The sequence below is a fragment of the Mytilus californianus genome, unplaced genomic scaffold (genome assembly GCF_021869535.1).
Source record: "Mytilus californianus isolate M0D057914Y unplaced genomic scaffold, xbMytCali1.0.p SCAF_7, whole genome shotgun sequence".
Taxonomy (NCBI): Eukaryota; Metazoa; Mollusca; class Bivalvia; order Mytilida; family Mytilidae; genus Mytilus; species Mytilus californianus.
Window position 1 is genome coordinate 58,186,957 of NW_026262723.1, and position 14,364 is coordinate 58,201,320.

The window sequence follows — 14,364 nt, forward strand, 5'->3', positions numbered from 1 at the left end:
AATATTCTTTAATCGTGAAAAGATAATTGTATCTTAATTTTGAATCATCATTTGTATCCAAGTGATTGAAAATTTTTGAGGTGTATTACCAAGCAGCAGTTTGTTTGTTGTCTCTTTGAAGTATACCCAAAATCTCCCGTTATTCATCTGCATATTCAATGTACATGTAAACTTATATGTATTAAGGTAACGTTTTTAATACTGTACAATTAAAACTACCGTACGATAAGATATACTATAAAATTGACTTAAATGTTGATATACATTTGTTTCTGAAATAACACTTCATAGGTTTACCACAGACAAACTTTCTGGGAATTCTAATAAAAATACAACGAATTTCATCTAACCCAAATATCCTCAATGACCTTGTTGCCAGTCTTGATTGCAACCTTAATATTATTACAAACAGTGATTAATCTAAACTAAGCCCTTACAAATACTGTCAAATGAAACTATTTACAGCTTGACTGGTTCTCCGGAAGGACGTTTATAATTATTTATTAATTAACTACACTGTTATTGGACTTAATATGATGAAAACTGCCTATGCAATATAAAGGTGTCAACTCGGCCAATACAGAATAACTCGGCCAATATGGATTTTTTTCTGTATTGGCCGAGTTCTGATCCGGCCAATACAGGATTTCGGAACGTCTCTAGTTTTTAGATCGAAAGTCACGATAAACACAAACTGAAAGTAAACAGTTGTTTGGAAGACGCAGTTTTCATTTACTCACCATTAACATGCTGAAACGTTCAGTATGGCATATATTTCAGGCTAAAGACGGTCACATTCATTCAAAAGCATTTTGAAAGCAGACGATGAATTATTTCAGGTTTGGGGAACGAGTAGATTATCACAAAGTTCATTTCTTGTCGACCTCATAATTTCACGATGGTACAAATCGATTTACTGTTTACTTTCGCTTCTCATGTTTTGTAAACTGTCATTTATTTTTAAACCCGAACCAGTCATATGCATTCTGGAAGGGTTACCTGTAATTGTGCAAATCTTCGTTCTTTGGTCAGTTGGCTTATGGATAGTATCATTTTCAACTCCTACATTATTTTTTTTAAAATATATTCAATTTGTTTCTGCATAACACATGCAATGGCAGTACCTTTCCAATTACTATTTATGTGTTGTGTCTAAATTTAAATTGTAACACTTTATAGTGACTGGAAAGGGTAGAAAAATTCATCAGATGAGAAAATGCTGAAGACAGTCACCGTGACCTGGAAACGGCACCAGATCATTAGATATTGCATCTTATAAAAAGAAACTGAGATTTGGATAGTTCCACTTCAAGGTAAAAATGTTTCTCTCTTGTGAAATGAAATAAAAAAAATATTGTAACACTGTAGTTAATTAATAAAGATACTATTACGTGTATTTCTGTATTGGCCTTGTTATTGGTCCTCGGCCAGCTGTATTGGCCTTCGGCTTCGCCTCAGGCCAATACAGCAAGCCTCGGACCAATAACAAGGCCAATACAGAAATACTCACGTAATAATATCATAATATAAGTTACAAGAAAACGTTCTAGTTATCATATAATTTCCATATATATATAGGGAACGATGACAACAGCAGGGTATGGTAGTTTCGTCTAAAATGCCTTAAAAGGGTGCTGTGTAGATGATTTCCCATATACCAACTTTGATTTGTTCCTTCATCCTTTCTACGTGAAAGATATACAAAGTTGCCTGACATATTCATGAAGTTTTGCCAGGGACGTTCAGAAAAATTATCAAGAAAATCGATTCAAAATGCAACAAATATAAACACTTTTGAGTTTAAGCCAATCGGTAAATTCAACTGCAAAAATAGTAAAATGTTTTTGTAAAATTATCTTCCTTTATTTCTTAACCATAAAAGACGTTTCCTTTAAAAGGTTATGTACACTTAAAGGCATACTATTTTATATTGAAAGTTCCCGGATCAATGATAAGACCGGCTTAAAGATTAAAGAAATTGCAAAATACTTAGAACTTTAAGGAAATCTCTCAAAATTTTTGCATATAATTTATAATAAATACAAAAATCATAGATAGATAAAGAAAATAAGGTGATATAGCTTCACGTGTATATTAAAAAAACATGGTTCAACAGATAATATTTGAAAATATATGATTTCGAAGTAGGTTTGGGTACGATCGAAAACCAACTATTTAGTGTCACCTTAATTGCATGAATAATTACTTGTCTGCTAATTCCAAACTCGCCACTTCTCCATTTGTAAACACATTCATTGGTGATTTATAATTTGAATAAGAAGTCATAAAAAATGGGCCAAAGATTATAAAACAAACTTACGCTTTAAACTGATGCTGAACAAGCAGTTTGCACTTAAACCGTTCGTTGGTTTTATAGCTGTATAGCTAACCTTAAAATCTCCCCATGGAAATGTGAACTCATTTGAAGGGTAGTTGGCTGTAACCTTGATCGCAAAATTATGTGGATCAGTGAAAGAAGGTATCTGCCATTTAACTAGACTTGTAAGTGCTGATGTTTTTATGTATTTGTCGCTAGAACAATTTGTCATTACTGGTGGTTGTATATCTGGAAAAGATTTGTCGAATCATGCAAATAACAATTACTCAAACTGTTCAAACAAATAATATCAGAATTAAAAACCAAAAATTGATTTATAAAGCTGTAACCTTCTTTAAAAATGGCGTCATAGGATAACTTGTCCTGCACAGATTAAAAAAAATATATAGTTTGTACTTTTTTTTCTTGAAATAAGGGAAATAATCAGCTACAGTTAAACAAGTTACTTTAAATTTCACATAATAGGTGACTTTAAACTGAATCTATAAACCAATATTTTTAAAGTACTTGTACATGAAATAAATTTATAATTGGTTCGAGTTTACACAAGGTTATTTCTGGTTGACCTTTTTAAGGTTCTACGTCTTCTAACCAGAAAACTGGATGACTAAATCGTGTAACAGTATAATTTATAACTAAGTCTCAAGTCTCTTGTTTTGTATGGTTAAGATGCAACCCTATCAAATAACTTATTTTGTATATATGAAAAGGAAAACATCTTTAAAAGTAACCAGAGCACTTCGACCCTATGTATTGATGTTGCTTAAAGTAATATTTTTACGGTTTCTGAGGAGTTTTGAATTTAGAACGAGATCATGACCATAGATATTAATCACAACTTTCTGCCTATGGACCAAGAATGACAACTGATAAGACCCCAGATTTGTATTACTTACGGTTTACAAAAATGTATGAATTACACCGACATACCATTTATGTCGAACACAAAAAGAAAAAAAAAACAGTATACGGGGAGATAATTCCCATACGGAAAAGTATGAGTTTCAAAAGCGTAATAACTGTCATATTCCAATACCTAATCGACATATTGCGAAACAAAAGTGGCGGGAGATAAACCCAGACAAAATCGAAGGTATTTCGACGGAAAGAAGAAATGATCTTATAAAATCAAAGGTAATTGTTCTGAAAGTAGTTAAAATTAATGAAAATCATATTTAGCTGGCCAGGACCGTGTAGCATTTTTAATGGTCTTTATTTTTACAACATATCGCCTGAAACGGGAGGTGAGAATGGGAAGAGTGTATGTGCGCATGTAAAACTGGTTTATCATTTTATATTTGTACCAAGGCTATCCGGCCCATGTGTTGTTTGTTGTTGTTTGTCTTTGTTTGTGCATGTTTTACCTCCCTGGTGATTGAAGTGTTCTGTTATACTGTCGAATACTCTTGGTAAATGCTGTTATCCCTTTTAAATGCATTACATCTATGAGTTATTTCTAACCAGAGAAATCAAATTGTATCCAGTTTTGATATGTTCTTACCAACATCACAGTTTTTACCAGACCAACCATGATTACATGTACATTGATAATGATCAGGTATGTTTGTACAAGTTGCTCCATTCTTACATGGACCACTAGCACAGGAATTATAATCTGAAATAAAAAATATCACAACAACAAATCAAATGCCAATTGATATAATATCTACTTTTCCAAAACAAATTAGACAAAGTAAGCTGACATCGTTCAGTTTATAAATGCACTTTTGATATTTCATTCAATTACGTTTTCCTATTCACGAATGATATCTGTGACTGTCTGGATTTCTTACTTCAAATATTGTGTTTTGTCGTTTACTTTTTTTCAAATTTCATTGCAATACGTTTGCTTTTTTTTAATTTGCCATTTACATTGAAATGTAGTGCTAACAAGTGAAACTGCGAGCTACTGCTCAATGATGATACCCCCAGCCCAAATACTTGACGGTAAACAGGAAGTTGTTGAGTGGTGAATCTGAAAACGCATCACACGGTATAGCTGACTTATATAAACACTGAAACCAGATTTCAGAAATCCTTGTAATGTAGTTCCTGAGAAAAATGTGACAAAAATTTTCAACTTGGATGTGTTGTGTAAAATGATGTAAGTGTTCGGTAAACAGGAAGTTGTTGAGTAATCAATCTGAAAACGCTTCACACGGTATAGCTGACTTATATAAACCCTGAAATAAAAATTCAGAAATCCTTGTATTGTAGTTCCTGAGAAAGATGTGACGAAAAATTTTCCTGGGACGGATGGACGGACTGACGGACTGACGGATGGATGGATGGACGAACGGATGGATGATAGACGGACAGACAGAGGTAAAACAGTATACCCCCACTTTTTTAAAGCGGGGGTATAATTATAAGAATACAATTAATTGGCAACAAAATACATTTGGTAAATAACCAATTAAATTTTACACTGAACATACTACCCCTGGGTATCTTCTCCCATTTGATAGATTCGAGGCGTAATCTAGATCTTGAAAGATAGTATTTACAACTATTTATTGATGAAAACCGTGCGTAAACTTCAAGATGTCTTTTTGCAACGTTGGCTTTCTGTCACATTGAATGATATACAAATTATCCCTATATTCACGAGGAATGCAAAACATAAGTACCATGATGTTTAGTTTTACCAGATGGGATAGGAATTCGAATAATCTAATAGTTTAGTTGATGTTACTTTACTCACATGCACACCGTGGTTTGGTTCCGCTCCATAGTGCACTTAGTCTGCATCTTCTACTAGATGTTCCACCCACCAATAGGTATTCACTATGACAGGTGTATCTTACCGTACTACCATACGTGAAGGTACCTCCATTTAATTTGCCATTTGATATAGATCCAGGATTTCCACAGTTTACCTCTGCAATATACATCAAGCAGTATTGTCTTTGTTTTATCTTGTCATTCATTAATTGTTATAAAAACAAAACACTGCACAAGAGAGAGGCGAAAGATACTAAATGTATATTCAAACGCATAAGGTGAAAACAAACAGACAATGTCATAGCAAAAAAAGCAAAACTAATCAATCGAAAAACAGTATACAAAACACAACTTAGAAATTAAAACAACACGAATCCCACAAAAACCGGGAGAGATATCAGGTGCTCCGGAAGGTTAGACATATCCTGCTCTTCGAAATTTTACAGACACCATCTACGGAGTTGGTTGCCCGTCGTGGAATATCTTCTTCGTTGACTTGAAAGATACGGGTATGTTCTTTTTATATTCTTTTGGTCGTTTTTCGTATTTTGCTATGTCGTTATCAGTTTGTCCTCGAGTTATGAGTTTGAATACCTTTTTAAAACCCTAAAATCTTCCGCCTCTCTTTTACTGATATGATAAAGGAACTTGTTGTACTCTTGTAACATTTAAAGAATATATTGACATTTTTGAATTCATCCCTTAAACTTTTAACTTATACCCTTTTAACAGTTACCCTGATATTTTTGATGTTTTTTTTATTAAGATTTATCTATTGGTCGAGTTGATTGTTGACCGATCGACTGTTCGATTGATTGAATTTATTTTTGTTGCAACTTAGCTTATAATAACAAAATATTGATAAATTGAATCGGAAAATTACACTATAAGTGTTCGTATTAAATTGTTTAGAAGGCTGTACAGGCGAAATCGTTTTCTTAAATACCTAAGACTGATAATGGTGGTAAAATACTCTTTTCAAACTTATTTCGGTAAATCGGATATTAATTCTAATCTTGTTTACTTGTATATATTAATTTTTAATCATGTCTGAAAAAGAGGAATTTCATTTTATTTGATTATGGTGTTTTTTTAAAGATAATCAAGCAATTTCGAGTTCATACATGTAGTTAACTATGATTGAAATTTAAAAAAATCAATCGAAACGAAATCTCTCATTAACTAACATAAGGCATATTAAATAAAGGCAACAGTAGTATACCGCAGTTCAAAATTCATCAATCGATTGAGAAAAAAACAAATCCGGGTTACAAACTAAAACTGAGGGAAACACATCAAATATAAGAGGAGAACTACGACACAACAGAAACACAACATTAAAATGTAACACACACAGAAACGAACTATAATATAACAATGGCTATTTTCCTGACTTGGTACAGGACATTTTAAGAAAAAAATGGTGGGTTAAAACTGGTTGTGTGGCTAGCCAAACCTCGCACTTTTATGGCAATGTTAAATATAACACTAAATATTAAAACAGACGGAAGCTTAAATACTGCAAGTAGCTCTGCTATCAGATCACGGTATGCATAGTTTGATACTGCTATACCAAACATGATGATCTTTTTACAATATATGGTAGCAGATTACTCATGTTCAACTAGAAAATTGGAATTAGACATAGAATTTTGTTTTAAATCCTTACGAAATCCACAGCAATCTCCATAAAATCCTGTCACACAGCTACAAGAGTAGCTATTCGATGTTCCTCCATTGTAACAAAATGTGTTACATCTCGAGTAGTCCCATGCCATGTCGTCGGTAGCGCAGGTATTGAAGTCGAAGTCACAACCGTCCACGTTTGAATACATCCAAAGTTCTCTTGACCGTCTGTGTCTACCGTTACATTTGCTGTCACAAGTTCCCCATGCTTCCCACTCTTCCCATCTACAGTTACATTCAACCCACTGTGATGTTATTCCACATTCTATAGAACCAAATAACAAAAGAATCGTAGCCAAAAGCCACGGAATGAACCACTGAAAAAAGATTTTCATAGTATTTTTAGTTTTGTCTTCTTATTTTAAACCGTCAAAATGTGAAGCAGGAAATTTTAATTAATATCACATCGGTAAAGTCAAAGGATGTCTTTCTGTTTATCGAGCACTTAGTTCGGTGATCTGCGTGTGTATGAAGCTACATAGAAATAAAGTCAATTTATCGAGTACGTCACAGTTAAGTTGAGAGTAATTTGTAAATTTCCATTTTTGCGTATGTACATGATAAATATGTATATATATATACATATATCCAAATACCGTTTCGATTCCTAACATCACTGAAGAGACATTAATTGTCGAAATCCGGATATGGTGTACAAATTTTTGCACCTCATGTTTGCATGCACACGTATAAAAATTGCGATTTTTATCCAACGCAATCATAGGTTTGAACTTAGTTTTCAATTTAGACTTGTTTATATTTTTTCGTTTGGGCTTGTATTATATTTGCCTTCGGGTTTATATGATCCGTTCATCCTATTTCGACTCTTCAAAATTCAAGAGTCAATCCCAAATTAAGGTAAATTATATGGCCTTCCAAATACCGTTTCGATTCTTAACATCACTGAAGAGACAATAATTGTCGAAATCCGGATATGGTGTACAAATTTTGGCACCTCATGTTTGCGGTATACCATCTTTTCCGCAAGTTTATTGTTTTCTGTTTGGTATTAAATTAATATAATTATGATCCATTGTGTTACATCTGTGATACGTTTATTTGGCAATCGCCATGGCAGCCAGCAGGGTTTAAGAACATCCGTTGTTCGACCTGCTAGTCAAATGCGTTTTGTTAAAATATACTTTTTCACTTTTTTGGTCTTTTGGAAAATGTTGTTTGTGTTGTATATATATATATATATATATCCGGATATGGTGTACAAAAACCTTTGGACCTTTTGTTTGCGGTATGCCATCTTATCCGCAAGTTTATTGTTTTCTGTTTAGTATTAAATTTATAATTAAGATCCATTTATTACATAGGTGATCCGTTTATTTGGCAATCGCCAATGGCAGTCAGCAGGGTTTAAGAACATTTGTTGTTCGACCTGTTAGTCAAATGCGTTTTGTTAAAATATACTTTTTCATTTTTTTTTGGTCTTTTGGAAAATGTTGTTTGTGCTGTATTTAGACCCCTCTAACATGAAATTTGTTTTGCATGCACACGTATAAACATTGCGGTTTTTATCCAACGCAATCATATGTTTGAACGTTGTTTTCAATTTACACTTGTTTATATTTTTTCGTTTGGGCTTGTATTATATTTGCCTTCGGGTTTATATGATCCGTTCATCCTATTTTGACTCCTCAAAATTCAAGAGTCTATCCTAAATTGAGGTAAATTGTATGGCTTTCCAAATGCCGTTTCGATTCCTAACATCACTGAAGAGACATTAATTGTCGAAATCCGGATATGGTGTACAAAAACCTTTGCACCTTTTGTTTGTGGTATACAATCTTTTCCGCAAGTTTATTGTTTTCTGTTTAGTATTAAAATTATAATTAAGATCCATTCATTACATCGGTGATCTGTTTATTTGGCAATCGCCAATGGCAGTCAGCAGGGTTTAAGAACATTTGTTGTTCGACCTGTTAGTCAAATGCGTTTTGTTAAAATAAATTTTTACACTTTTTGGTCTTTTGGAAAAGGTTGTTTCTGCTGTATTTAGACCCCTCTAACAAGAAATTTGTTTTGCATGCACACGTATAAAAATTGCGGTTTTTATCTGACGCAATCATAGGTTTGAACGTTGTTTTCAATTTAGACTTGTTTATATTTTTTCGTTTGGGCTTGTATTATATTTGCCTTTGGGTTTATATGATCCGTTCATCCTATTTTGACTCCTCAAAATTCAAGAGTCTATCCGAAATTGAGGTAAATTGTATGGCTTTCCAAATACTGTTTCGATTCTTAACATCACTGAAGAGACATTAATTGTCGAAATCCGGATATGGTGTACAAAAACCTTTGCACCTTTTGTTTGCGGTATACCATCTTTTCCGCAAGTTTATTATTTTCTGTTTAGTATTAAATTGATAATCAAAATCCATTTATTAAATCGGTAATCCGTTTATTTTGCAATCGCCAATGGCAGTCAGCAGGGTTTAAGAACATTTGTTGTTCGACCTGTTAGTCAAATGCGTTTTGTTAAAATATACTTTTTCACTTTTTTGGTCTTTTGGAAAATGTTGTTTGTGCTGTATTTAATCCCATCTAACAAGAAATGTGTTTTGCATGCACACGTATAAACATTGCGGTTTTTATCCAACGCAATCATAGATTTGAACGTTGTTTTCAATTTAGACTTGTTAATATTTTTTCGTTTGGGCTTGTATTATATTTGCCTTCGGGTTTATATGATCAGTTCATTCTATTTTGACTCCTCAAAATTCAAGAGTCTATCCTAAATTGAGGTAAATTGTATGGCTTTCCAAATGCCGTTTCGATTCCTAACATCACTGAAGAGACATTAATTGTCGAAATCCGGATACGGTGTACAAAAACCTTTGCACATTTTGTTTGCGGTATACCATATTTTCCGTAAGTTTATTGTTTTCTGTTTAGTTTTAAATTTATAATTAAGATCCATTTATTACATCGATGATCCGTTTATTTGGCAATCGCCAATGGCAATCAGCAGGGTTTAAGAACATTTGTTGTTCGACCTGTTAGTCAAATGCGTTTTTGTTAAAATATACTTTTTCACTTTTTTGGTCTTTTGGAAAATGTTGTTTGTGCTGTATTTAGACCCCTCTAACAAGAAATTTGTTTTGCATGCACACGTATAAAAATTGCGGTTTTTATCCAACGCAATCATAGGTTTGAACGTTGTTTTCAATTTAGACTTGTTTATATTTTTTCGTTTGGGCTTGTATTATATTTGCCTTCGGGTTTATATGATCCGTTCATCCTATTTTGGCTCCTCAAAATTCAAGAGTCTATCCTAAATTGAGGTAAATTGTATGGCTTTTCAAATACTGTTTCGAATCTTAACATCACTGAAGAGATATTTATTGTCGAAATCCGGATATGGTGTACAAAAACCTTTGCACCTTTTGTTCGCGGTATACCATCTTTTCCGCAAGTTTATTGTTTTCTGTTTAGTATTAAATTCATACTTAAGATCCATTTATTACATCGATGATCCGTTTATTTGGCAATCGCCAATGGCAATCAGCAGGGTTTAAGAACATTTGTTGTTCGACCTGTTAGTCAAATGCGTTTTTGTTAAAATATACTTTTTCACTTTTTTGGTCTTTTGGAAAATGTTGTTTGTGCTGTATTAAGACCCCTCTAACAAGAAATGTGTTTTGCATGCACACGTATAAAAATTGCAGTTTTTATCAAACGCAATCATAGGTTTGAACGTTGTTTTCAATTTAGACTTGTTTATATTTTTTCATTTGGGCTTGTATTATATTTGCCTTCGGGTTTATATGATCCGTTCATCCTATTTTGACTCCTCAAAATTCAAGAGTCTATCCTAAATTGAGGTAAATTGTATGGCTTTCCAAATACCGTTTCGATTCTTAACATCACTGAAGAGACATTAATTGTCGAAATCCGGATATGGTGTACAAAAACCTTTGCACCTTTTGTTTGCGGTATACCATCTTTTCCGCAAGTTTATTGTTTTCTGTTTAGTATTAAATTTATAATTAAGATCCATTTATTACATCGGTAATCCGTTTATTTGGCAATAGCCAATGGCAGTCAGCAGGGTTTAAGAACATTTGTTGTTCGACCTGTTAGTCAAATGCGTTTTGTTAAAATATACTTTTTCACTTTTTTGGTCTTTTGGAAAATGTTGTTTGTGCTGTATTTAGACCCCTCTAACAAGAAATTTGTTTTGCATGCACACGTATAAAAATTGCAGTTATTATCCAACGCAATCATAGGTTTGAACGTTGTTTTCAATTTAGACTTGTTTATATTTTTTTCGTTTGGGCTTTAGACTTGTATATATATATATATATATATGTATATATTATTTTTAAAAATAGTTTTGATTATTAAGAAAAACGAACAACGGTGAATTCAAGATTCAAATGTGATGTATCTCTGAATAAAACTTGAAAGGCGACAAAAAACTTCTACAAATATTCATTCCATTATTTCTGGCCATGAAAATGTCAAAAAATAAATTCCTTCAAGCTTTGTAAAATTATGTTAATTGTATTGATAAATGAACAGACTGAAAAAAATCGGGATATTTTTGTGCAAAAAGGTCCCTAGTGATCGATGTTCCTATGACTTCATAAACACATTGAAATGGACAAGTTTGACCTGAAATTGACATTTTACATTTATTTTTTGATCAAAATAGATATCAGAAACAACCTTTCCCAAAAAGAATTTTTACTCACAATTGCATCTCTTTAAAAAATATCTTCTAGCTTAAATGCAAAAACCTTATACAAAATTCAAAAATATAAGTTCTTATGATCATCGAAAGTATGCTATTATGCAGATTTAAATTGATTGATTATTTCCAATTCAGGGTGCAAAAAAAAGCTTTATCATGACTTGCTCTTTGATATTTCTAAATATATTAGAAATTTTCCTCGGTATTTTTGTTACTTTTTAGGCGAGATGAAATTCATCAGGAAATTTGCAATAATTTGAAGAAAAAAAGAAACCTTAATAAGTTAAATGTGATGCATTGTGATGTGCTGCGTGGATGGTGTAGAATGAGTCCCCGTGCTTGTGGTGTGTGCCCTTATATTTTACAGTTATGGGCTTTTTGCTTGTGATAGAGCTGTCTAATTATTTCTTTATGTGTTTTTAAGTGATTAAGTCATATGATGTTAAGAGAGAAATATATGTGACTACTCTGTAATTTTCAAGTCGATAACAATTCTATCATGGAACGAAATAGTTTGGTGTTGTATCTACTCCATAATTGTCTTTAAAGTAAGGTAATATACAATACAAGATAATAGAAAAAAACAAAGGATATGGGATATCCATCCACGACCCAAAATCATTACACGCACAGCAAAAAAATACTGACGAAAAGCAAAGGAACAGTGCTGTTCTTCATCTCAAAGTTGTTTATTCTTTGATATGAAAAAATCACAGAACTAGAATCAACTGAATTTGCATACGGGGTCAATTGTTTGATTTTCTGGGGGAAGGAGGGAAGCAGGTGTTTTTTTTCAGTTTGCAGTTAAAAAATGATAGAAATATAATTACTGTAACATAGATTAAAGAAACAGAATGTTATAAAAAGCTGAAAAAATGCACCGTCCCCTTGTAGCTCCTCCATCAGAGCAACCAATCAAACCAAACGTGTTCATAGGTCTTTAGTTTTCTATATTGTGTTTTGTATACTTTTGTTTGTCTTTTGGTCTTTTTCTCTATTTCTGCAATGGCGTTTTCAGTTTATTTCTGACTTATGAGTTTGAATGTCCATTTGGTATCTTTTGCCTCTCTTTTGCTCCTCTTGTGGTAGCGCTGCAAGTACTAATAAAGCGAACAAACATTAAATTATATTATTACACCGGTATCATACATTGTATTCCTTGTTCCATATTGTTTGTATATGTTGATATAGCAGAATTATATCTGTAATTAATGCCCTGATGGACCTTATATCGAATAAACATATTTTGTTGTATTGTATAGACATCTATGTCTCCTCTGAAGACTTTAAAAATGCATGTTTTCTGTCCTAGGTATAAAACAAATTACTGCGGAGCATATTCGTGCACTCCCCAGCGAATAAAATGGTTTCTCCTTACATTTGTCAAATTTACGTTATAAAAAATCAAAACAACACCTGATAAATTGCTTTTTCTGTATTTACCTTCAGCAGGAACGCTCAATGCCGAATATTTGAAAGATTTGAAGAGGAATGTGACCAAGAAGGATGTAGAATAATAGGCACATCAAAGTAAGCTCTACCTGAGATGCCTGAATGTTTTATTCGAATAATGATTACATTAGTTTGAGATCAAAAATCATTGGTTGCATTTCAAATCAGTTGTAACTTTTTTATTCTCATTTCTAAAATATCGATGTGGTATTCTCACAAATGCAAAAGCGGCATAGCAGCAAAAAAGGCTTATCACTAAACCATTAAAAGTTCTAAATACGGCATTCCAAACTTGACGATTACAAAATATGCAATATCTAAACAAGCTTCATATACAAACAAAGACGTCCAAATATGAACACCAAAATTTAATATGATTTTGAAAATTAAACAATTTGAGTATTCATTTTAAGAAAAACAGAATAAATGTTATGTTATCTTGAGTGTCATGCAAATTAACTATCAAGGAAAATTTAAACCGCCTATAGGAACAATCAATATAAACACTCAATTGAATATATGTACACTATAACAGGGAAGCATGACTTCACGGTATATTCAATAATGTCATCTATATAATACCTAATTTCGATAACGATTGACATATCCTGTAAGTTTCTACATATTTAACAGTCTCAAAAAGATGATTTGTTTACATTTTGGTCTTACACAATATACAAGATACTGATGGAATGATTTGAACTTTCTATTTGACTTACATAATAATTCTGGAATGATCATAATCTACGATGTGTTATTCAAACTTCTATCGTATTCTAGAAGTTTCCGTTCTACAGTTTTCTAGGAGTTTCTAGTTTTTTCTGTATTTTATTGAATTAGAATTAGCCAACGAAATTCTACAAAATGGCATTTGATGCGGGTAAATTTTTTAAAACGCCAGACCTGAAAGGGTTTGATAAACTAAAGAAAGAAGAACTAGTGTTGTTTGCTAAACATCTACAAAAAGATTTTAGAGGATCTATATGAAAAACATTATAAAAAGTTTTATAAAAGACGATTTAGTTGACTCAGATTTTTTTGTTGAAGAGGCTCTTGAACTCAAGGTCGAAAATGTTGATGCTTTCAAATCAAAACAGCTTGAATTAGAACAAGAACTTAAATTAAAACAATTAGAAAAGGATGATGAATTTGAATTAAAACAATTGGAAAACGAAGTTAAATTAAAACAATTGGAAAAAGACAAAGAAGAACGACAGGCAGAATTTGAAATGAAGGAACGGTTAGAGATGGAGAAAAGAAAGGAAAAAGAAGATGAATTTAAATTAAAACAGGCAGAACTTAAAATGAAAGAAAGGTTAGAGATGGAGAAAAGAAAAGAAAAAGAAGATGAATTTGAATTAAAACAGACAGAACTCGAAATGAGGGAAAGGTTAGAGATGGAGGAAATGGTCAAAGAAGAAAGCAACACTAAAGTAGTGTCAAAATCAGAATATTTTGA

The 14,364-nt window shown here is 32.4% G+C and overlaps 3 protein-coding genes across 8 annotated transcripts in view; 2 read left to right on the top strand and 1 right to left on the bottom strand.

Annotated features, from left to right (window-relative positions):
- The window catches only part of LOC127708917 (sushi, von Willebrand factor type A, EGF and pentraxin domain-containing protein 1-like), a 271,696-nt gene that overhangs the window by 185,985 nt on the left and 71,347 nt on the right, over positions 1-14,364 (top strand). The gene's annotated exons all lie outside the window — the stretch shown is intronic.
- Positions 1-14,364, bottom strand: part of LOC127708921 (protein jagged-1-like) — a 151,264-nt gene that overhangs the window by 37,362 nt on the left and 99,538 nt on the right. The window contains exons 2-5 of one of the 5 annotated variants that reach the window (XM_052214099.1): positions 6,732-7,065; positions 5,043-5,219; positions 3,840-3,953; positions 2,321-2,566 (exon numbers count right to left, since the gene is read on the bottom strand). The exons of 2 other annotated variants lie outside the window; for them this stretch is intronic. In XM_052214099.1, coding sequence (XP_052070059.1) covers positions 2,321-2,566; positions 3,840-3,953; positions 5,043-5,219; positions 6,732-7,065 — 871 coding nt within the window. The remainder of the gene's footprint in view (positions 1-2,320; positions 2,567-3,839; positions 3,954-5,042; positions 5,220-6,731; positions 7,066-14,364) is intronic. 2 more of the 5 variants (XM_052214100.1, XM_052214104.1) reach the window with 2 other exon arrangements.
- LOC127708919 (uncharacterized) overlaps positions 1-14,364 on the top strand; it is a 203,217-nt gene that overhangs the window by 31,740 nt on the left and 157,113 nt on the right. The window lies entirely within an intron of this gene.